The following is a 23,311-nucleotide window of genomic DNA, read 5'->3' on the forward strand; positions in this document are numbered from 1 at the left end:
ATGCAAATGTAACAGAAACATTCTGTGGTTTCAACCTTCATTTGTGGCCTATTAGAAGATGCTGAAAATGTATGTTAATTAAATCAGTGCATAAATTCTGATCAGAACCTGACGTAGTTTATGGTTAGTTTGGTCACATGGAACATTATGTAATCAAGACGCATGAAATCACATCCTTCTCTAAAATGTTATGAACAGAAAATCAATAGGCAGCATAATTACTTATGTACACAAATGATATGGAATGTTAGATGATGAGTCCCATAGTCCAGGTTGTAGATACAAGGACGGATCTATGAATGGTATTGTCTGTGATGAGTCATAATTGTCAATGGACAAATCATTGGCTTTTAGCAAAGCAGCGCCCCTCACTGGTGACTGTGAGCAGTGCACTCAGCTCAGTCCTGTTTCCACAATAAAAGCACAATACGGACTGTAGAAGTAACAGACACACTCGTAATCTGATGATACACACGGAGCTTGTTCAGGCTAGTTTTGTATTTTTAACTGAATCGTATAGCTCGGACTAACTAACTAGAGTCAGAAGTAGGAGTAAATGTTGCAGCCATAGGAAAGGTCACATGCTAAACATCCTGAAATATATTTTAAACAGTAAGTTAAGGTGAGATTCAAGAGGTCTACTGAGAACTACAAAGTCAGTGACCACAAACATTTCAAATGAACAAAGTCGTTTGAATCAGCAGTGAATTGTGATTTCCACTTCTAACAGATTGCACCTAAAGCTCTATGGATACGCAGAGTTCATGAAGGTGATCATCTTTGCTTTTTAAACCCCAAAAACACATTTGACAAACAACAAAAAAAATGTCTTATCAGGTGAGGTTGACTTCAGCCTCAGAAACTCAGGAAGTGATGGTGTCATGATCAATAATTGAAATTAAATCTCAGCCACATCTGGCTACAGTACCAGTACCTGTGTTTTGTGTGTTGCATCCACATACCCACTCAAGAACTTAACAACACAGACTACATGTTCATTCTGCACATGCACCCCCCTATTCAGCCCCAAAGAGATGACTTCAGCTTGTTGAAGATAGTAATACCATTGCTTTAATGGGACAGCCGGGCTGACAGCATGTAAAAGGCCATAATTCAATCACAAGAACTTAGATCACAAAAAGAAACATTAACTCAACAATGACAAATGCACATTGCATTCTCTGTTTCTCACAAAACAAATCAAAAACAGCATGACCAAAACTCGTTTTACATACACACTCTCGTATTTTGTAGCTATACATAATCTTCAGTAATGTTTCCGTGCTGCTCCCAAGTGTGTCCGTGGATGCACTGATAGGTCCATGCTAGTGGGCTGCTGAGGATGTGTGACAGGAGAACATGTGTAGGGTGAGCCTGGGCCTTTGGCATTGAGGGATGCAGGGTCCACATTCACCAGAAATATCCACATCTGTCTCGACAAAATTGCTTGGACACCGTTACCCCGAAAACATTCAAGGCTCTCTGACCATGCTAAAAAACCTCAACCCATTCTCAATACTTTGTTTTAACTTCCTGACACCAAGCTGGGGCTTTTTAGGGAGGAAGAAACATCAGCCACTTCTCTTTGTTATCTTCTTTGATAGCTTTTTTTTTGTTTTGTTAAATCCTTGGCATTAGGTACCAGACAGTAAGACGTTCATGTCACTGTTACTGAAGAGTCTAACAAGCTCTCTAAAGCAACGCCGACCCCCATATTGTCCTGGAATCAAACAATCACCATTTATACAAGTCAGTTCTGAAAATACAATGGCAAGTGACATTTTTCCACTAAAGTTTCAATGTGAACAACAAAAAATATATTTCACTCCCCATCTGTTTTGTTCAGCTTATCAAATGCATTAACTGGTTTGTTTTCTTTGTAGCATCGTACCAACATTCACTGATTTCCATATTGTAGAAGTTTTACAAAGACATAAATATTGTGGAATACTATACAGTAAAAAATACAAAATAAACTTGATATAGGTTTTTTTTCTTAAATGATAATTTACCAGAGGCAAACCCAGAAACGGATCTGTGACACTGGGCAAAAAACACTAGAATTACCCCCTGAGGTCAAATGATAAAAGGATAGCCATGTCTCCAACCAGAGCTTAGTCCCAGATAACTTACTACTTGTATGTTATTATTAAGTAGTGTACTATGTACAGGACTATAGGCAGAATGTGGGTGTCCTGTGTGGCACATAGTCATTGTGAACTATGCAAGTGCACTAGTTTGGGTGTTATTATTATACTAGTGAGACATTAAGCTAAGGAAAACTTGAAGGCACAATTATCTCAGGCAGAATCTGGCTTGAGATTTAAACACAACAGTTGTGGTTTCAATGGTGTGAGATTCTAACGGGAACAAGAACCAAAAGGGGAAATAAAACACTTTACAGCTACAGGTATGGTTTAGGTCTGAGAACGACGAGGCAGTGAATCAAGTTAAGGCCAAATTACTTAAGATCGTCCAATCAGAACGCTCTGACAGTAAAATGATGTTAGACCTGACAAATCACAGATTTGCATTATGATATCGGTTTACTAACCAGAACTCTTCATTATTTTGTCATAGCCTGGCTCGCTACATAGATATTTCTTCTCGAGGATAAGTCAATTATATTAAACTGCTTTTTTTTGCTCTTCTTTCAGAGGTTGTTATAATGCACACTAATGTATAAATGTATGTTACAAGAATATACACGGGCTTCAGTCTATAATATTTCACCAAGGAGTACATCCAAGCATTCAGGGTGAGGACTTTGGCTTTGAAAAGTTAGTCTACATATGCACAAACATGAAACATATGTAGAAAATGCACCAGAGAAATAAGAACATGGAAAATATAAGAAAAACATAAATGGACTAAATGGCTCACACACTGATCGACCATCACATATGGCCAATTGTTCACGCAGAACCATTTCCTCTTTAAAAAATATAAGAACACAAAAGTTTTCAAGTTTCACCTTCTCATCCCCCTGACAGTTTTCCTGTGACCACCGACTCGTTCAGGGCTGAAAAGGAACATGAAACAGACAGGGGTTTGGAGGGCGTCGAGGGGTAAAGTTCAAGTTTGTCATTCCTCATGTGCAAGTCAATATAAAAAATGCTACAAGTCGTACAACGCTCTTGTCAACAAGACAGGTTCAGGGTAGTCCGAGTCCCCCCGTAGCTTGCTAAATAAAAATGGGCTTGGAAATTGGCAGGACAGCTTGCTCAATCAGCGATGCGGCACACAATCCCTGTATTTCTTTCTTAACCTTCGACATGTAGCCACTCCGGTAAAGGAAGCGCAACTGTGGGAGTCTGCATCATCACATCAAGAGCGTAAAAAACAAGATTTCCATCCTTTGTCTCTCTTATGGCAGAAGAGTCATCTTCCTCTTCAACTGAGAAATGTCACTCCTCTGTATTATTTCATTCCTATGACTTCAGTTAAGGTTGGCTACCCCATCTGTCACGTTATCGCTCCATGTGTCCCTCATTCGCTGTCAGTCTCTATTTCTGAGTCAGACCACTGCACTGGGCTCAGTTTCCCATGGCGCTGGGCATACTCGATGACTGCCGTGTAGCAGAAGTAGTACTGGTCCCAGGTCTGGATGCTGAAAGCCCTCTGCGTACGCATCCGCCGCACCGTCTGACGGACATCTACTGTGCCGATGTCCTCCAGCCTGGACAGGCAGATGTCCAGTGTACAGAATGTACCTACAGAGAAGACAGAGAAGTTACTTGAGGAAGACTTAAACAGTTATTTACAGTTACAGACACTTTCCTGACTCTTGCCAGGTATACCAATTCAGAACCGAGAAGGACCTTTCTCCCGTAGAGCAGTCTGACTTTTTAGTAGCACAGACTCAATAATAAGTTGAAGTCACACTGCAAAATGTTCTAAGGTGTTAAAGTTATGTGCTTTTGCCAATTGTTCCATGCACTATCTCTAGATTATGTTTGTATAACAGGAAAGGACTATCTTACCTTAAGGATAAGTAAAAAGAACATTCAAGCTATCATGTTGTCAATATTGACACCCTATGTGTTTACCTGTGCGGCCAATGCCAGCACTGCAGTGCACAACCACAGGGGGGCCCCCTGGAGGCCCCGTCCAACTGGATCCCAGGCTTTGAACCGCAGCGTCCCTCCTCTCAAGCACGTGCTCGCGGAAGTCCAGCATAGCAGAAGCACTCTTGGGCACGCCGAAGTCCGGCCAGCTGACGTAGAGGTAGTGACACACCTCCCGTCTCTCTCCAGACTGACAGAAGGTCAGGCAGCGTCAAAGAAGTACAGAGATGGACGTTAGGATCAACTAGCATATTCAAGTGAAGATGAAGACATTCCACCAACAAAATCATATTCCACTATCTAAAATAATTAACTTATCTAAAGTTATTTTTTATTATAAATTAAGATATCCCTAAAGTCATCAAATGGACATTAACGGCCATTTTTTCATGTTAAATAAAAATACCTAGTTTACGAATTTTCAGGTACTGAGGTGCTCCCTATGACTTACCTGTGTGTTGTAGAGCTCGAGGAGGGAGAGTTTGAAGTCCTGGAACCCCTGGATGTGTGTGTTCCTGACCAGGAAGTAACCGTGCTGCTCAGTCCTACCCTCCTCAAGAGGCCAGTACTGACCACACTTGACACGTCCACGCTCCACCACCCTGAGAAACACAACACAAATCACAGCCTTTCAATCCCCCTCGTGACATTGCTTACTCTACCACTCTAGCATGTAGACGTGCTTTGTACATCTCTCAAACTGAACAGACGCGGAGGATTTTTGGGAATCTTCGTACTTTGTGTTAGCTCAGAAAACGTGCCATGTGCCTTCCTGCACTGCTAGAATCTGCCAATACTGCACACTGTATGGATCAACACTCCTGATATTACATGGATCACATTGAACCCCTCCACCCCAAAATAAACTGCGTTGACCAATTCAGGATTAAATCCGGATAATTCATAGTAAACCTCAGGAATCAGCGTGGCAGGAGTCTCACCTGGTGGTCATGACAATGATAAGTACCATCTGCTCCCACACCATGCGCCAGAAGTCGCCAAATGTTTTTGGCAAAGGACCTGTGGGACATAAAGATCTGTCAGGCTTTGGTAGCACCAGAGTGTACTGAGTTGAGTTTAAGTACAAACATGTATGTAGAAAAAAGGACTTCACAAAGTTAATAGTTTGTGTTCCAACAGCTCCTCACCCTGAGTTGCAATGTAGGCGTTGCTTCTCTTGTACCCATCCATGAAACTGCCATTAATGTAATCTGACGTCTGCGAAAACAAACAGTAGTGATGAAGTGAGACTCATTGCCTGGTGTTCGAATCTGATTCCTTCTTTTGGATGCTTCACATATTTACACGTATTATTAGAGTAGGGCCGACACATCTTCTGTTCAAATTGCTATCTCTGACTTCCATATAAAATAAAATTTTATTTTTGTCACTTACTTGTAGTAAATGGTTAAACATTATGTCAAGAGCAGCATACAAATATGATACTTTATGAAAGTTCTACGGATGATTCATACTGTCGTCAATCTCAAGATTTGTTCAACAGACATACCACCTGTTTATTTTTTACAACATGGATTGTATGTTTATAGTTTAAACTATTATACCATTGTGCGTTATCATTTTTTTTACAGCTTTCCAAAAACAGGCCTCTCATTCAAAACAAAACAAAGGGTGTGATACGGTCACCTAACCTAAATCGAATTTACAAATTTATGTCCAGAGCAAATCCTGTTCGGATTGTTTCAGTGTGGACAATTATTTTCTGAAGTACCCGTCTTGTGCAAACACGAATAAGGGATGTGAATATGACCAAAGTTGGCTGCACTGTCACATCATGAAACAGCAAAATGTCAAAGGAAAGAGCTACAGGAATAGTTCTTAAAACACATGTATGAAATAAATACAAGAATCAATAAACAGGAGATGGACTGAGGATGAAATAATCACCTCATCCTCGTCATCAGAGAGCTGGCAGAGGCGCACTCTCGACTGGTCCAGGCAGAGAACATCGCTGTACCTGTTCTTTATCTGATTGGCTAATTTCCTGTGGAAGCAGAGTTGAGAAACGTATCAGACTGAAATACTGGGCTGATCTGTCATGTGATTTTCCTTTGCCCTGTTAGCGCGAGAGAAAACAAACAGCAGAAAGACTTTTAAAAAGTAGAGTTGGAACATATTTTTTTCATCTCTTACTTGGAGTAGTCAAAGGTGCCGGCCGGTGGCTCCTTGCGGATCTCCTCGTACTCCTGATAGATCCCTTTCTTCTTCCTCCTCTTCACGTGCTCCACCAGGTCGTGCACCGTCATGCCTCCCTGCTCTGGCATGTGGAGAGACAGCTCCATGCAGCGGTCGTCTTCGTCGGGATCACACGATGAAGACAGTGGCGGGGATTGAGAGGAAGGCTGGTGGGGCGGTCGAGGTAGAGATTTCTGGGGCAACGGAGGCACCCCTTCCTCCTCCTCGTCCTCCTCCTCGTCCTCCTCCTCCTCATCTTCCTCCTCCTCTTTGACATCCTCATTCTGAGGTCTAAGGGCTGAGTCTGTTGTTGTGCAGTCTTCTGTATTTTCATCACCTTTCTGAGAGACCGGCGTGTCAGGAGGCGTGTCTGACTGGGGAGGGGCTTGGCGACCACGACCATTCATGTTAGCGTTGAGGCTGGAGCCACTAACGGCCATGTTGGTTTCGCTCACAGCCGAGCCGTTCCAGTGTTGGTGGTTCCCCTGCAGCCTATTGGCAGCAGAATTTGGGCTCTGCTGATACTGGCCTAGGCCTTGAGTCCTGCTCTCCACCACAGTGCAGTTGCTGTGTGGGTTAGCATTATTATCATCATAGCAGTTAGAGTTAGCCACAGCTAGCTCAGAACCTAACTGTGTATTTATGTGGGTGTAGGACAGTGTAGCGCCTGCGCTAGTGTTGCTGCACTCCAAGCTGTAAGAGCGTAGCAGGCTTCCCACACAGTCGTGCGTGTCATGTTCTTGTGTTTCACCCTCAACAGTGTTTGTTTGAACGTTAACACAGGACTGGATCCAGGCCACGTGGCTGTACTGGGATGTCCCACCCAGGTGGTCAGGGAGGGAGGAGACTGGGATGTGACCGGCCAACTCATGAGCTTTCACCGTGCACACCTATGAATTACAAAGCAAAGAAAAGAAAATTCAAATAAATTAACAAGCGTATTAAACATTGGGACATAACCACCCGAGGAAGAGAGACACACATACCCTTTCTCTCAGCTTCTCACGCACAAAGAGGCGAAGGACCGCGAAAGGTGCTCGAAACCAAAGAGGCGACGACACAATGAAGACACATTTTAGACGAGCTGGAAAAGCCCCCTGGAAAGTACAGAGAGAGGCAGTTTAACACCAAAACCCAGAGGGCAGGTAGAGGAGAGAGCAAGAGAGGATGTTCCAGATTTTTACCTTGAGCAAATTGAGGATCTTGACACAGAGCTCATAGTCAAAGTTACCATAGTTGGAGTTGGTCATGTCGTAGATAAATATGAGTCCATCTCTTTGAGTTTGTTCACTACGGCAGAAACAAGAGGATTGTTCATTAAAAAGCAGTGGTGGGGCGTCAAAGAATAACTTTATAAAATACACCTGAGGGAACTTAAGAATAAGGTAATATTTATTTTTTATTTTTTTCTCCAGCCACAATCAAAAAGAACACAGCAGTACATCCTACACTTGTGCTCAGTTTTGTCAGAACTGTGCCAGAAGTGTTGTAAGTCTTCGTAGTAGTGTTAAAGACCCTATGTTTATAGTCCTTTACAAACTTTAAAGAAAATGATTGGAACTTATTTGCAAACAAAGCAAGCTAAAAACTAGACAGCTACAGTAACTCCTGAAAACAGAAACATCCTAATAATCTTACGGATCACATTCTGTACATTTGAACATTTAGCTGCCACAGACCAATTCAAAATTGTGAAGACATGTAAAGTGCACAAAAAAACAATTTTAAGTGTGTTTTACAGATAACAGATAACAAGTACACCCAAACAAATGAGGCCATCTTAAGTTGAAGGCTGGTCATTGTAGCCCACTTGGCTTCTGACTTTCAGTGAGACTAAGGCCGTGTTGAGATGATAAACCACTGCCTTAAGTGATTGTCTTGATGTGGCTTTATAAGTGCAGCAGTGTTATTAACATCTGAACATAAGGTTTAATTTATTGTGTGGTGTGTTTTAATATGTCTACACAGGTTTGTGGTTTTCTTTCCAGTGACTTTGTAGCCTCAGGGGTTCTCTCAGTGAAACTACACACTCGCCAATTCCTCTCACAGTTTTGTATTTGAATTGGATCCAAATGTCAATCAATTATGTTGCTGTCATCTTCTTCTCCCTTCTCTCTATGTTACCCAATCACTTACACACAGAACATACAAGCGCACAGGAAGACATTTTTTTGTTTTGTTTATCTCACTGTCCAACATTTTTTTCATCAAGTATGTTGCATGTTAATAGTCACAGCTGGTTTTAATGATCGTTATCATCTTGTCGAGGCTTTTGAAAAAAGATTGTTGACAAATATATTTTGTCACGGTTTTTGTTAACAAAATTTACACTAATCTGGGAAACAAACATCCGAAACTGGAAACAAGTAACTAGTAAAAACGGAAAACTGTAAACAGAACAAGTTAATAAAAAGAGCAATAGGTCCGGAAGTGACGGGTGTACCACGAACGCAATACCAAAGTTTAGTGAAGTGTACAGGGAAAAACAGTTAAGGAATCACCTCTCTATGGCTTTATCCAGCTGATAGATGATGGCCTGAAGCACAGCTTTGTGGGTGGTGACGTCTGGCCGATGGAGACGAGCAGTGAAGAGCGCTAGAGCTGCGCCTTTAGCATCACGACCAGGCTGGTAGGAACATTGACAGGCCATCATGTATTATACACCAATGCAAATTCAGTCAGTTTAGAGATATTCTATTTACAATGTATGTGCATCATGTTCCATGTAACCATTGTTGTAATTGCTAAATGATTAACTCGAGCCCCTTTGCTCTATGTGGCTCAAAAGGACTTCACTACTCACCAGGACTGTAAATTTGCCATCGAGCAGCTCAGAGCGGAGCGGCTCCTCGTCAGGATTGATATTGATGATGCCCTCTTTGATTCTCGTGTTCTAAAACATCACATAAATGAAGCGGCAAAGTCAGTTAAAAGACTCAATAAATTCTTATACAGTATTAGCTAAAGTTTATATATGATAGTTTTGCATAGATAGTGTTTGTTGCTGAGATTTCGTACTGGTTTATAGGTTGTATGTAGTTCACGATAGATTTCTCAGAGTCCTCTGTGGACTAACTGTCTCACTGAATAGCAAGTTATGACGCGTTATAACAGGACATAGTTTTGACTTGCTAATATGTATGCTGCTACAGTGAAGTCTTCCACACATCATGGATGGTCGTCAGTCTCGCTACAAAACTTTACACTGTCGAGTGCAAAACTGTGACTGTAACGCCATATTGAATTTAATGATTATATTTGAATATTGAATAGGGAAAAGAGCCTATGAATATTGAAATTGTATTGATTATTTCTATTTTAGCCCTTTGTCATGTTGATAACATGAATTAAGTATTTGCACTTATTGTGCCATCGATCACAAACACTGCTGTACCTTGTATGCTTGGAAGAGGTCGATGGCTCTGCAGACGTCAAACTTGCGGGCCATAAGAAACTTTACAGCTGTAGGTTGAGAAACAAGCCCGGCACTGTGAGGCTGCTCCCTGCTTCGCACTTCACTCAGGAACTCCTCCACAGCCTGGACAGACGTGAGGGAGGACATGGAGAGAAAAGGTGAGGTGTCTGTGTGTGAGGAGAGGTTAGCGCAGGAGACCATAAGGGCAATTATGCCAAGCAGGAGCAACTAATAAAAAGCTTTGAATTGATGGTGTCCAGAAACAGGAAAGAAAGACTGACAGATGATAAGGCTGAAAACTGACAGAAGGACACACACAACTGTCACCCCCCCCTTGGCTTTGTAATACTTCAGATACAGACGTCAGCAGACCGTCCCTTTGGAAGATGAAGTAGAAGAGAGAACTCATATGCCAGGAGACAACAGTCTGCTTGTTTCCACCCAAGTGTAATGCACCTCCAAATATAAAACCAGCCGGAGTAGAGCACATCATCATGAATGGGTATCACAGATTACCTCATCCACCACACACAACACACCTGAATGGACTCTCTCACAGGATGGAGAATGAAAAAGCGGATTAAGTGAAAAATCAATCCCAATACAGGGTTTCCATGTTAGTGGTTTGGCAGACGTGAGTCATCCTGATGCATCTCATGACCCGTTTTGTTATTAGATGATGGATACATTAGACAATAGACACATTCATTAAATATATAGCAGTGTGACGTAGGAACTCGGCTCCCTTTAGCCTATGTTTTATGGATGCATAAATAGAAAGTAAATTGTCCTTTAACAAGTCAATAATTGCCTTATACAATTACATAAAGGTGAATAATGATCCCCACTAGGACTCTGGTTTTATTGTTTTGCTGTGTTTCTCCCAAGTGGGATCCTGTAATACTGTATACCTCAGCAACATGTCTATATGATGTATGCTATATCATGTATGGTGGGGTGTGCAGGTATGCAATGAAGGTATCAGTGGATATCATTTTGTACTTTGTTTTGTAATAGCTGCCTATTTTTGAGACAAATATTTGCGAAGTCTGTTATAAGAGTCAATTCTCAACCATATACTACTTGTTCCTGTATAAAGAAACATGTTTAATTTGCCATGTACCATGCCTAAGAAAAGTTTAATAAAAACTTAAGTTAAAAAATAATAGCATTATACCATCTCTTGCAGGTTGTGTTCCCGCACCACAAATTCCAAATAAATGTTCACATGTTTCTAAAAGGTGTGTTGAATGGGCAGTAGTAGCGTTAAACTGGAATTAATTGTTTTTTTATTTGTTAAATCACGCCCTTCTATCATGGAAAAGATGGTAAATTAATGTCTCAACCAGTGAGAGACCATGGTGGGATCATACGAAGACAAGGCAACAGATCGCTTTTTCCGCTTTGAGCAAACAAGTCGAACGTTTTCTACTCCAAGTGGCCTCGGGGCTGGGGATCGATGGAGGAGACTGATTCTGGGAATGCGATGTTTAGCCTTCAAGAAACAAACCGAGAAATGCCGAGGGTGGGGGGGGTGAGCCTGTCCCGTTACTTAGCCTAATGATCGCTTAAACTTATGATGAAGAACCAGTCACGATAAAAAGTGAAGTTGGCTCCAGGATGATCGCGGTGTTCCGTTCGCCGTTTCCTGTCCATGTCAAGCCCGCCTCTGTACTGGAAAGTGATGGCAACAACAATGCTAGGAACCGGAGGCTCAGTTCTCTGAATCCTCGACCGTAAATCTGATAGCTAGCTGCTGGTGCTCCTCGCGTTGAGCTCCACGATCTAAGTCTGTCTCCACCGTGTCATAGTCCAGCATGACTTGAGGAATCCCCGGCAGGTCCTTCCTAACCCCCACACCTGATTAAATGGACTTTGTACCGTCGGACAAGAACGCTGTCGAGGAAAATCCCTGGAAATCAACAATAGCTGTTAGCATCGATTAGCGGCTAGATTACATGTGGTGGCTGGCTGGCTAGCGGTGGCGTTAAGGACACTTGAAGCTCCACGTATCGGACAAACCGTGCGTGAGGATGTGCTGCGAGTTAGCAGAGGCGACACGAGTGTATTCATGTGGTCCGTGTGAAGATGGGTCATCGAGGGAGCTGCTGTTCGGGATAGATAGCCGGGGACGGGCTAGTAGCTGCTAGCAAACGCCATCGTGCTAACACACATGCTAACTGCTGTCAGTCACACCGGAGTCAGGGTGCGAACGGGGCCAGCGGGGTTTCCTCAACCACGGCGTCCCCGGGAACACCCAACCCGTCCAAACATATGGAAAAAATCCCCTGTTAGAGGGGGAAGTGAATGTGACATTTGTTCCAACTGAACACTGCGGGGAGAGGAGGGAAAAATCAGCTAAGAGACTCTTACCAGCTGCTCCTGAGTTGTCAGGGCTTCCGCCATCTTGAAGCCTGCGCAACGTCGCAGCGGGCGCGCCCACCAGCCGCTCGCTCACGCCCGAGACGGAGGCCCCGCCCACACCCAATCACTTCAACACCAATTATGTGATTATCAATATTTGAACCCCACACTGATCCAAACCTTTATATAAAGTCTATGATCAAAACCTGGGTTGGACAATATATAATAACCACACACTGGTCCAAAAATGTATATACAGTCTATGATCAAAGCCTGGGTTGGTCAATATATAATAACCATACACTGATCAAAACCTTTATATACAGTCTATGATCAAAGCCTGGGTTGGACAATATATAATAACCACACACTGGTCCAAAAATGTATATGCAGTCTATGATCAGAGCCTGGGTTGGACAATATATAATAACCACACACTGGTCCAAAAATGTATAACAGTCTATGATCAAAGCCTGGGTTGGTTAATATATTATAACCATACACTGATCAAAGCCTTTATATACAGTCTATGATCAAAGCCTGGGTTGGTATGATGGCGAGATGAAGCTTAATGAAGCGTTGAAGCTTTCCATCCAATTGGTTCACTCATAGGCCGAAGCATCATGGGGCTTAATTTGCTCTACTGCGCCATCAAGTGGTTATTAAATGTAAATGCAATTATAATGACACCATCGATTTGTAGTGTGAAGCTTTGAATTGAATAAATTAATGATGTTTGTGATGCCAATACATAAACGATTATTATTAATATGGTCTCTGTCTTTATGATACAATGGCGGGGTCAAAAGGGAAAGTGGAAAAAAATTGGTGATGGGATGTGAATGTGCTTGTGTTACTTGCTTTGTGACTGTACTTATGTGTATGGGGACAAAATGTAACAGGTACAAAAGAGATAACGGTTGATTAATTTTTATTTAAAAACAACTTTTCAACAGTGCTGGGTTTCAGGCGGTTTCTTTTTTTGAAATAACTTCGCCTGCTTTAGAAAATATCCTTTCACAGGGCACAGATGAAGCTGGGGTACAAAGTAAAGATACCGCCCCCCCCCCCCCCCCCCCCCAATACTCTAATCATATGGATTTTGAAAGAGACGTATGTGATGCATCAACACAAGCCCCGATACGCGCTTTACAAAAAAGCCTCCATACGCGCTTTACAAAACTCATCCTGTATTACTCGACACACGCTTCGAAGCCTCGACACGGGAGGACACATCACTACTGAGAACAGCTGGAGAGAGAAACGGGGGCTAACACGTTTGTTTTCCTAAATAACGGTATAAGTGGCTATTAAGGATTAACATTTCCGAGCTAGCGGTTTTGAGTTGTTTGTGTAGCTAACAGTTATGTATGGGGTGCCGTTTGTCAAGCAACTCACGCTGAAAATAACAGCAACATTTTGTCACATTTAGCTTCAAACCATGTTTAAAAAACTGGTGTGAATTTTTGAGTCACTTTTTTGCACATTTACAACAATATTTGTCAACTTGGAGATATTTTAAATATTTAAATCCAAATGTTAAATGTAACACTTAAATGTTAAATGTTAAATATAAATGCTAAATCTAAATCGAAATGTTAAATTTAAATCGAAATGTTAAATTTAAATCGAAATGTTAAATCTAAATGTTAAATTTAAATCTAATTGTTAAATTTAAATCTAAATGTTAAATCTAAATGTTAAATTTAAATCTAATTGTTAAATTTAAATCTAAATGTTAAATCTGAATCTAAATATAAATGTTAAATCTAAATGTTAAATCTAAATATAAATGTTAAATCTAAATTTAAATCTAAATGTTTAATCTAAATGTTAAATTTAAATCTAAATGTTTAACATTTAGATTTAGATTCAGATTTAACATTTAGATTTAAATTTAACAATTAGATTTAAATTTAACATTTAGATTTAACATTTAGATTTAGATTTAAATTTAACATTTAGATTTAGATTTAACATTTAGATTTAAATTTAACATTTAGATTTAAATTTAACATCTAGATTTAGCATTTAGATTTAACATTTAACATTTAAGTGTTACATTTTACATTTGGATTTAAATATTTAAAATATCTCCAAGTTGACAAATATTGTTGTAAATGTGCAAAAAAAGTGACTCAAAAATTCACACCAGTTTTTTAAACATGGTTTGAAGCTAAATGTGACAAAATGTTGCTGTTATTTTCAGCGTGAGCTGCTTGACAAACGGCACCCCATAGTTGTGTTCTAACTCTGTATGTTTTTAACACATTCGCTTTGTAAGTTACGAGCAAATCTCAAATATTCTGTGTTTCTACGACAGAAGATGCAGCCCATGGAGCTTCCACCTCCACAGGTTAGTGAGAGATGTATCCGGGTTTCAAACCCCAAACCTTTTTATTCACAGGTATTTATAGGATCACTGTGCTGTGCCATCGTCGTTAATGTTATTTATTATACTCGTTTAACGTTGCACTGTCTTCAAAAGAACCATTTGCATCTAAGTTTTTCAATTATTACTTTTTACTATTAATGCAAGAGAGAAAAATATCACATTCATTACAACAAAACAAAACAATGATTAGTCTACTTTCCCCAAAAGACCTCAGGCGGTGGAGCAAATAAAGTTAAATGTGATTTAATGATTCAAAAAGAGAATGAACTGATTCTTCGAACGAGAAAATGTCGTTTGGTTTTTAACTCGTCATTTCAAGCAAAACTGAGTTGCAGACAGAATTAATAGAGAAATCAAAGTGCTCCACATTCAAATAGTTAAACGATTTTTATAGTGTATTAATTAATTAAGTTATTTATCACTGGAATATAAAATTCAGCTGCTTTAATTTTCTTATATATGAGTATTGGTGCGTTTCTCTGTTTTGATATCTGAGTCAAAACTAAAAACTTTTACTCCTAAATTGTCACCAAACAAACCTAGAAAAAATAGACTCAGCTTTTCGCAGAGATTAAAACCCAGATTTCGCTGACGGGCACTTCGTCAAAAATAAATACACTGCTTCAAGAGTTTGAAAAAGTGTTAAACTTCCTTCTACGTGAAGAAAACCATGAAAAAGTCTTAGAATGAATCTGAAAGCTTGTTAAATTACAGAGTTATGAATTAAAATAATTCTGAGTCATTGATACAAAAAGTTAAGTCAGCGGTGGTACAACAACTGTTAACAACGACATAAAGAACTGAACTGACTTGGGTTTTTCTCTTTTTTCTCTTAAGCGAGGACAACAGTCGCTCCCCCCGATGACGAGGTACATGAATGTGTTATTTTCTGACCTTGACCAGATAGTGATCATTTTATTTTCACTTACAGTTTTGTACTGACCCATATTTTTGTCGTCTCTTTCTTTGTTGTGTGAAACGTGAAGTCAAGACACTGCTGGTGAGTCAGAATCTGTGGAATATATCTTAATATAATAATTATAATAGCAAAAAAGATTTAATATCATGTATGTTCTTAACCTTTCAGAGTAAAATGTCAATACTCACGCACCGCTTCATTTCTTAGATCAGGGGCTGGAGATGGGAGGCCTGGACAGTAGGAGGACATCTGAGTGTACAGACAGCACACGTAGGCTTTTTCAACATGACGAGAAAACAATTTAACTGCAGAAACAACAGAATCTGTGGCAGATCTGTGCCTTGTTAAGGAGTAACTCCAGTATGACCAGCTCAGTTTGGATAGAGGAGTATATTCACAATTATTCACGCTTGTGCCGCAGTTTCAGATGTTGAAGATGACCTGGCCGATCTTGTGAACGGAGATAGAGCTGATCAGTACACAGACGGAGAAGAGGTGGTCAAAAAGAGCAAAAGGAAAAAGTCTGTTTCTAAAGCACTATATCTGCTGTTATATCTGCAAGGACTGACTATAAAAGCTATTCTCCATATCAGCTCATCTTTTCTCAGTTAATCAAGGACTTGATTTGTTGAAAAAAAAGTTGGAAATGTATTAAAAACAGCTGCTTTAATTTGCCCAAAAGCCCAAAGTGACGTCTTCCTATGTCAAAATCTGTTATTTTTTACAATCATGTCTGATAAAGAAGAGCAAAGTATCTGCAAAAAAAAAAAAGGTAAGATTTAATGCGAGAACAACATATCACATAGCACAATCAGCCGAACAGAGACTTTTCTACAGTGCACAAAATCTTCAGGTGAAGGAAACATGTCTCTGTAAGAAAAACAAGACACGTGAACTCTTGGTCCTTTCCCCCTTTTCTAAAATATCATCTCTTCTGCATTTCCTGTAGGAGGTTCGGTCTGTACTGCCACGGCTTCCTGGCGGGCTACGCCGTGAGGAACATCGCGGTGGTGTTCATGTTGCCCGGCCCGCACCTCACCGCTCTGTCCAACCTGCTGGAGCAGTACCACAGCCTGGCGTACCCCTGCCCGTCTCTGTTCTACATGCTGCTGACCATCAACACTGTGGCCGCCTTCGAAAGGTGAGGATCAACCTTCCCCATTCCTGCATGCACTGAACTCTGGGCATTTTTGGGAACTTTTCCTGTAGAAACGTCCGAGTGGAAATTTGGATTCAAATTCTCCCAGTGTGGCTGCTGCTATGACCCAGGTCAAATAAAAAATGATCTGATTGCAGTGTTAATAGTTGTTTATTTTAAATATTTTCAAAGGTGCGTGTTTTTATCTCAGAGTATGAAGCTGAAAAAGCTCGTGTCAGTATCGTAAAACCTGCTCTGCTTCACAGAATCAATCTGGCGTCATGCTCCATGACTGTGAGAGAGTTCATCCTGAATCCCAACACTCACGCCACATTCTGTGAGTCCGCCCTGTATTTGTCATCCAGCGATTCCTCGACAAGTTCTTTTATACCTGAAGCAGATGGTGTGAGTTTGGTTTCAGTTTTATTTCTCCCTCTGGTGTAGTGAATTTGTTGGCGTTGGTCCTGTCCTTGAGCCAGCAGATGACCAGTGATCAAATCAACCTGTACCCGTCCTTCAACAAAACGTTATGGGGAGATCACTGGAACTGTGCTATGTTAGGTTTTTACCTCTCAACATGAAGCCTGCATATGAAACCTGAGACTCTCACTTTCTCTTCTCCAGGCCACCAGGGTCCGAGCACGGTATCCTCCAAACATGGGTGACAATCAACCTGGTGGTGGCGCTGTTTGTCATCCTGGCCTGGATCATAATAGCGTTCCAACTGGAATAAGACTACACAGAGGGTGAGAAAGAATATTCCGTGTTTGTGTTTGTGTTTGGGGGATTGCTTTAAAGGAAGATCCCTGTTTGATTTAACTGTCTTGTCCTTCAGGTTATCTGGAGCCGACCAAACCGGGGGACAAATCAGAAATGATCGCCTGAGGAACATGTGTATCCGCTGCGACACTACAGCTTTGAACATATATTTTTGCACTGTGTTTTGGCATTAAACTTGTGTTGTATTGTGTTTTTTAAATGTCAATATGTTGTTGTTGTTCTTTTTAAATACAGGGTTTTACCCAACAAATTCAACGATGTGTTTTTATTTTATTTCTGCTGAAATTGCAACGGTGTGACCAAAGTAGTATCACTAGCTTAATTTGCATCACAAGAGGATAAAACAACAATAAATATTATAATTCAAAACAGAAATACGTGAATGAACTGATGATGAATGATTGAATTCGTAATACAATAAATACATCATAAATACAAATAATTTATTATAATTAAACATGTATAAAATGAAAATGCACAAATGCACAAAAAAATGTGTATGAGCGTTGCTATAGTTTCAGTATCAATTTCAACCTTATCGATTACTTTTCCCTGTCCGGACCGTGTAGTCGAGCCCTGACAGTGTGTTGACGTGGTGACGCTAACAGAGTTTCGGTGGAAAACATCCAGATGTTCACGAGTCAAAGTAACTGGAACTGTTCTGCTGAACGTGAGCAGTCGTGCTGGACTTCGCCATCTTCGCCGTCACGTTAGTCATCATGTTAGTCGGCGCGGTTCTCTACTTTTACCCGGTACGTGTCTGCAAATTTCAAGTTAGCTTCCCAGCTAGTCCTTAGCTCGCCAGTCCCTACCTTAAAATGGAAAATTTAACACTGCATCTCCCCCTGGAGAGCGAGAGCATCCTCTTCAAGCCAGTTTAAGAATCATACACAAACATTCTGATCGTTTATGAGTTCGACTTAGTGAAATACACCAAACAGAAAACTGCTTCAAGAAAATACAACTTTACCAAGTAAAAGTGGGCGGAACCCAGGGTTGATCCTCTCGCCGAAACGAGCTAGAAAAGAAAAAATATAGAAATCGAACTCTCTAAAGTTCGCCACTTAAGGCCAATTTATGCTTGTACGTCTTTTCTATTACGGACAGATAAGACCGCCCTATCCGTCGTGGAACGCCCTCTCCGAGCGCCTCGGAGAGCTTTTCGTACATGTCTGATTTTTCTAGCTGTCCGTCTTTATGTCGGAGAGCCCACGGACCGCTCTTGGCTGTGATTGGTCCGCGAACGACATCATTTCCCTATGACGTCATTTCCAGACCTCCCATTTCCTGCCTTCTTCCCTGTGTCACATCAAACCCAAACACAACTACGATTCTAAGATTAATGTGACGTGTGTGTTAAGCCAGCGGAGTTGTCCGGCTGACGTTGGCTCGTAAGAGCACTGACGGCATGTGTGCACGGTCACAGACGGTTATAACGAGCTTTCCAAACCGCGCTAGCGGGCTAGGCTAGCGGGCTAGCCACCATGCTAACTGCGGTGGTAACAGAGCAAAAACCTGCCGTCACGACTTTAATTCCACTTCTATGATGACACTGTTTCTATAATACCGTCAGGTTAGAAGCAAACACTGGACAGTAGTAGTTAGTGTCGGGAGTCCCTGCTGACTGTGTGTGGAAGCTGGGGGGGAGCTAGCTCCGTGTAGCTTCTAGCTACATGTAGCCTCAAGAAGATTCAAGCTGTGGAATCAGCAACACAGTTCGGAAACAAGACCGGGGAACCGCTGCACTAAGAAACGATAACATCAGCATTTTTACCCGCTAGGTGTCACTTTATTTAGTTCTGTTAGTTGCCATGGTTCAGTGTGTGGGAGGCAGGCTGACAGAGGTAAACAGAAACACGTGGACTTCTTCTTCCCAAATGGGTTAGGCTTCTCTGAGCTCGTCTTCCGTTGTGCCACCTATGGGTTTGGCGGTGAATTTTTTTCGACGTACAGTGGTCGGAGAAGCAAAAATCAAAAAGACTCTTTGCCCCTTGTGGAGCCCTCTCCGAGAAACGGATACGTAGAAGCATACTGGAGCCTTTACACGCCGATTTTATCTTAAGGTTCAAATTAATGCTCAACGTACAAAATGTGGTGCCTTAGCATGTGTGGAAGCAAAGACGCCTTAACATAGCATATTTTTCAGTGGGATTTGATATAATTGAATGGATGTTAGCTGGATTTGTTTTTTGGCAAAGAAAATGTGTGTGTTAGCCCCTGTGAAGAAAGTGCACTGATGTATTCATGCTCATTTAAATCGTATAAACAATTACTGTTATTACTGTAACAGCTCAAATCCATTTGTGACTTTATTTACAGTCATCCAGAAAAGCCTCTGGCATCCCAGGTCTTAACCCTGCAGATGAAAAGTAAGTAAATGTGTATTAATCTTTGCAGCTTCTAGAAACTTCAATTTAGTGTAAATGAATGTCTGCTGGCATCACACGTATTTATTTGTCAAATGTGTATAACCATCTGTTGACATGAGATTCACATCCACTGTTTTCTGCCTCGTCAGGGATGGCAACCTGCAGGACATCGTGAACCGAGGCAGTCTGCACGAGTTCCTTAATGAGTCTGCATCAGGAGCACGGGTCTGTGGCGTTGTTCTGGTTCGGCGGTCGGCCGGTGGTCAGCCTGGGCGCCGTGAACCAGCTGCAGCAGCACATCAACCCCAACCACACTAGTAAGTCCACCAGCAGGGAGGCAATAAAACCACAGTCGTCGCTTTGTAAACGAAAAATAACCTCAACACTTTCCTTTGGCTCCTCTCAGCCGACTCCTTTGAGACGATGCTGAAGTCGTTGCTGGGTTACCAGTCAGGGATGGGAGGCGGGGCCACTGAGGCCATGATGAGGAAAAAGGTGTATGAGAGCGCCATCAACAACACACTGGAGAACAACTTTCCTCTGGCGCTCCAGGTTGGTGCTGCTGATGCAAAGAATGGTTTAGACGTATGGAGCATTTTTCAAAACATCCCCTCTGGAATCGTCTTTTGTTTCCCAGCTGGTGGAGGAGGTCTGACGGGGGGAAATGTCAGAGGAGCTCAGAGAAGGTGAGAACCTGTTTAAATATAGGGAGGACTTTATATATAGGGGGGGGGGACAAAAAAATTGAGTAAATACATTGACGCTCAAATAGAAATAGCAAAAGATGAATAATTTTTTTATGATGCTCCTCCCCAAAATATATATAATTTCCTCAGTATCTTTATTTCTTCCTTTTTGTTTCTCACCATCCCTTCTTCCACTTTCCCTCCATGTCTCACTGGGCTTCTGCTCATATCCAATCAGAGGAGGATGACTTCACCAGCAAAATTGAGGGGATTTACTTAAGTAAGTCTCCAAACATAGCACGTGGCACTTCCACAGCACCACGCAGCCGTCCTGCCACGCCCGCTGGCCCAGCAGCTGCCACAGCGCCCTCAACAGTCCCTACGAGGACGTGGTTCGCTACCAGCGCCAACCGCAGGACCCACAGCGCCTTATCGCTGTCTTAGGTACACCCAGCTGTTTTTATTTGAGTGCATCAAGAAATTTATAACATGTATAAACGTTTAAAATGAAATGTTGATGGATCTGGGTGATGAAATGTACGATTAGGATTAAGTTGTAGATGTTTTTATTCTGATGTTTACAGGTCCGTCTATTGTGGGTGTGAATGAACTTCGGAGGCGCTTGATCGAAATGAACCCAAACGTCTACCAAGGAGCTTTTGCTTGAATGTATCCCACTGAGATAAATACGCAAAAATATATATATATAAAAGCACATCCCAGCCCCTGATGGTAAGTTTTTATATGAAATGTGGTTTATAAGATTCTTTTTCTTTTTCTTAACCAGACACCACGAGGGCACCCAAATCCTACTAGGAGTCGGGAAGAGAATATTTCTTCACCAGCAGAGAAGTCTTCTACAACATGGTTTATAACAACAAGTACAGCCTCCGAGTTTGTAATGCTTGTCTGAGATTTTAGCTTGAAATAAAGGTCAAAGTTTCACATTTTGTTCCTGATTCGTGTTAGAAATGTAACGATCCTGTGTCTGCACATATTACAACTCGTATGAAAATGACGGTGATGATGTCCCACAGGTTTCTGGAGTACGGCGAGTACAAAGGGAATCTGTACGGCACCAGCATCGAGTCCGTGAGGGAGGTTTTAAACCGGGGAAAGATCTACGTCATCGACATCGAGCCCAACGTAAACAGTTGCAGGGATTCAAGTTTTGAGTTTCGGAATCAATGAGAAGTTTTGTGCAAATTTGTGTTTTCTATTTAATGACATTATCATCATTCATTGTGTCTAAATTAAAATAATTCTGTTAACAAACAGATTAATTAGAACCACCTAAGTTTCCATCCCTTTTATACCTTTTTATTACAACTAGCTTTCATTAGAATTCATTTAATTTGAATCCATCTTCTCTATTCAGGCCATTCAGGCATTGAGGACCCACGAACTGAAGGCTTACATCATCTATGTGAAGCCTCCGCCTCTGGAGCACCTCAGGGAGACCAGACAGGATTCGTGCATCACCACCAACTACTACGTCAACAGACCCTTCAAAGTAAGATCACTGTTATGAGTCTGTTTTTTCTTAACTCAATACTTTTCTGTATTTCAGTTCAGATTTAAAAACTCATCAGAATAAAGTGAGAAGAAAAATAAGCCTTACAAATAGATGCATTTCATCATTTATATACTCAAGAACACCATGTTATGATTTATTTAATTTCAAACCTATTTAATTTATGTTTTGAACATTTTCATCTAAAATTCTGTGTCCTCCAACAGAGCTACGACTTCCAGGAGATGGAAGAGGCCGCCCGCAAGATGGAGTCGCACTTCTGTCAGTTCTTCGACCACGTGATCGTCAACGACGAGCTGCAGGACTCCTGCGCCCAGCTGCTGACCGCGGTGAGGAAGGCTCAGGACGAGCCGCAGTGGGTCTCTGCCAGCTGGATCCGGACCACCACAGACTCCTGAGGGAGAACGGAGGAGAAGACTAGGAGCAAATTTAGGCAAACTGAAAGTCTGGAATATCATCTGGAAAAGATTAACATTGAAATCAACTTGGTTTTCTGTCCATCAATGCATTTTCAAGGGGAGTAGGGCATGAAAAAAAAATCTGAATATTTTGATCTGGGTGTTTCTGACTTGCTTGATCTGGTTCTTAAGTCGTCGTCAAATCCCCAAAGACAAGATGAAGCTGGACTGGTGCCCAAAGAAATCCCTGAAGCTCGGTCAGTTTAATCAGCTTTTTGTTTGTCTTTTAAAAGTAGGAAGACAACTGTATTTAGACAAGTATAATAACACTACGATCTTGGACTTATTACAGTGACAGAGTCCTTATAAAAAGGTAGATTTGTACTTTGCATGTAGCTTTTTAATGTCTTGCCCTGCTCCCCTCTGTTGTAACACAGTTCTGCAAAAAAGACCTGAGGTTTGTCCAACTGATGTTTACAAAGTAGAAATCCAAATGTAGTTTTTTTTTTAAATCTTGTAGGATGGATGCTTTACAATAATCTGAAAGAATGATCCAGGTGAGCTGACTTCCTGTGTAGATCCTGTGTGGTGGAGCCACAGAACAGGATGAAGTTCTCCACGTCACGTCTATCATTTCTGTGTGTTTTTCTATAGCTTAGCGTTTGTCATTGCACGCCAAAAAATGTACCCAAGGTTTACAAAAAGCGAAATTAACCAAATTCTGTGTTTGGCACAAAATAACACTTAGTGACCTTAAACCATGTTTTTCAGAGTAAAATGCTTCCAAAGTGCATGCAAAGCAATGGAATTTTTAAACTTGTACCTGTTTGTGACGTTAATATAGCAACTCTCATAGTCATTCATCTCTGCATGCACTTATTTTGCTCTTTTTTTCCACCTGTTCTCCCTTGAATTAGGGTTAGTGGAAACAAATTGGTGAGAGGGTTGTGATGTGAATGTGCTTGTGTTACTTGGTTTGTGACTGTACTTATTTGTATGGGGACAAAATGTAACACGTACAATAGAGATAACGGTTTATTCATTTTTATT

At 41.2% G+C, this 23,311-nt stretch overlaps 1 protein-coding gene and 2 pseudogenes across 1 annotated transcript; 2 read left to right on the top strand and 1 right to left on the bottom strand.

Annotated features, from left to right (window-relative positions):
• Positions 1–1,045: 1,045 nt before the first annotated feature.
• ptpn9b (protein tyrosine phosphatase non-receptor type 9b) lies at positions 1,046–12,115 on the bottom strand. Its single transcript, XM_061084229.1, has 13 exons — positions 12,052–12,115; positions 9,658–9,801; positions 9,067–9,156; positions 8,765–8,889; positions 7,448–7,553; positions 7,250–7,360; positions 6,222–7,153; positions 5,976–6,072; positions 5,216–5,285; positions 5,009–5,087; positions 4,519–4,669; positions 4,050–4,257; positions 1,046–3,713 (listed from the first exon to the last, which is right to left on the bottom strand). Exons 1-13 carry the CDS (start codon positions 12,082–12,084, stop codon positions 3,490–3,492), a joined length of 2,370 nt encoding a protein of 789 aa, XP_060940212.1. The 5' UTR covers positions 12,085–12,115; the 3' UTR covers positions 1,046–3,489.
• Positions 12,116–15,298: 3,183 nt separating this feature from the next.
• LOC133018370 (transmembrane protein 237A-like) lies at positions 15,299–17,379 on the top strand (annotated as a pseudogene).
• A 2,466-nt stretch (positions 17,380–19,845) lies between these two features.
• Positions 19,846–22,261, top strand: LOC133018379 (MAGUK p55 subfamily member 4-like; annotated as a pseudogene).
• Positions 22,262–23,311: the final 1,050 nt, after the last annotated feature.

Source organism: Limanda limanda, chromosome 2, assembly GCF_963576545.1.
Source record: "Limanda limanda chromosome 2, fLimLim1.1, whole genome shotgun sequence".
Lineage (NCBI taxonomy): Eukaryota > Metazoa > Chordata > Actinopteri > Pleuronectiformes > Pleuronectidae > Limanda > Limanda limanda.

Excerpts from the sequence above, each read along its gene's own strand:
- ptpn9b (XM_061084229.1), bottom strand. The coding sequence starts at position 12,084 with ATGGCGGAAGCCCTGACAACTCAGGAGCAGCTG. Across the intron at positions 9,802-12,051 it reads TGACAACTCAGGAGCAGCTG|GCTGTGGAGGAGTTCCTGAG; the intron begins GTAAGAGTCTCT and ends ACGTCTGTCCAG. Across the intron at positions 9,157-9,657 it reads ACCTCTTCCAAGCATACAAG|AACACGAGAATCAAAGAGGG; the intron begins GTACAGCAGTGT and ends GTGATGTTTTAG.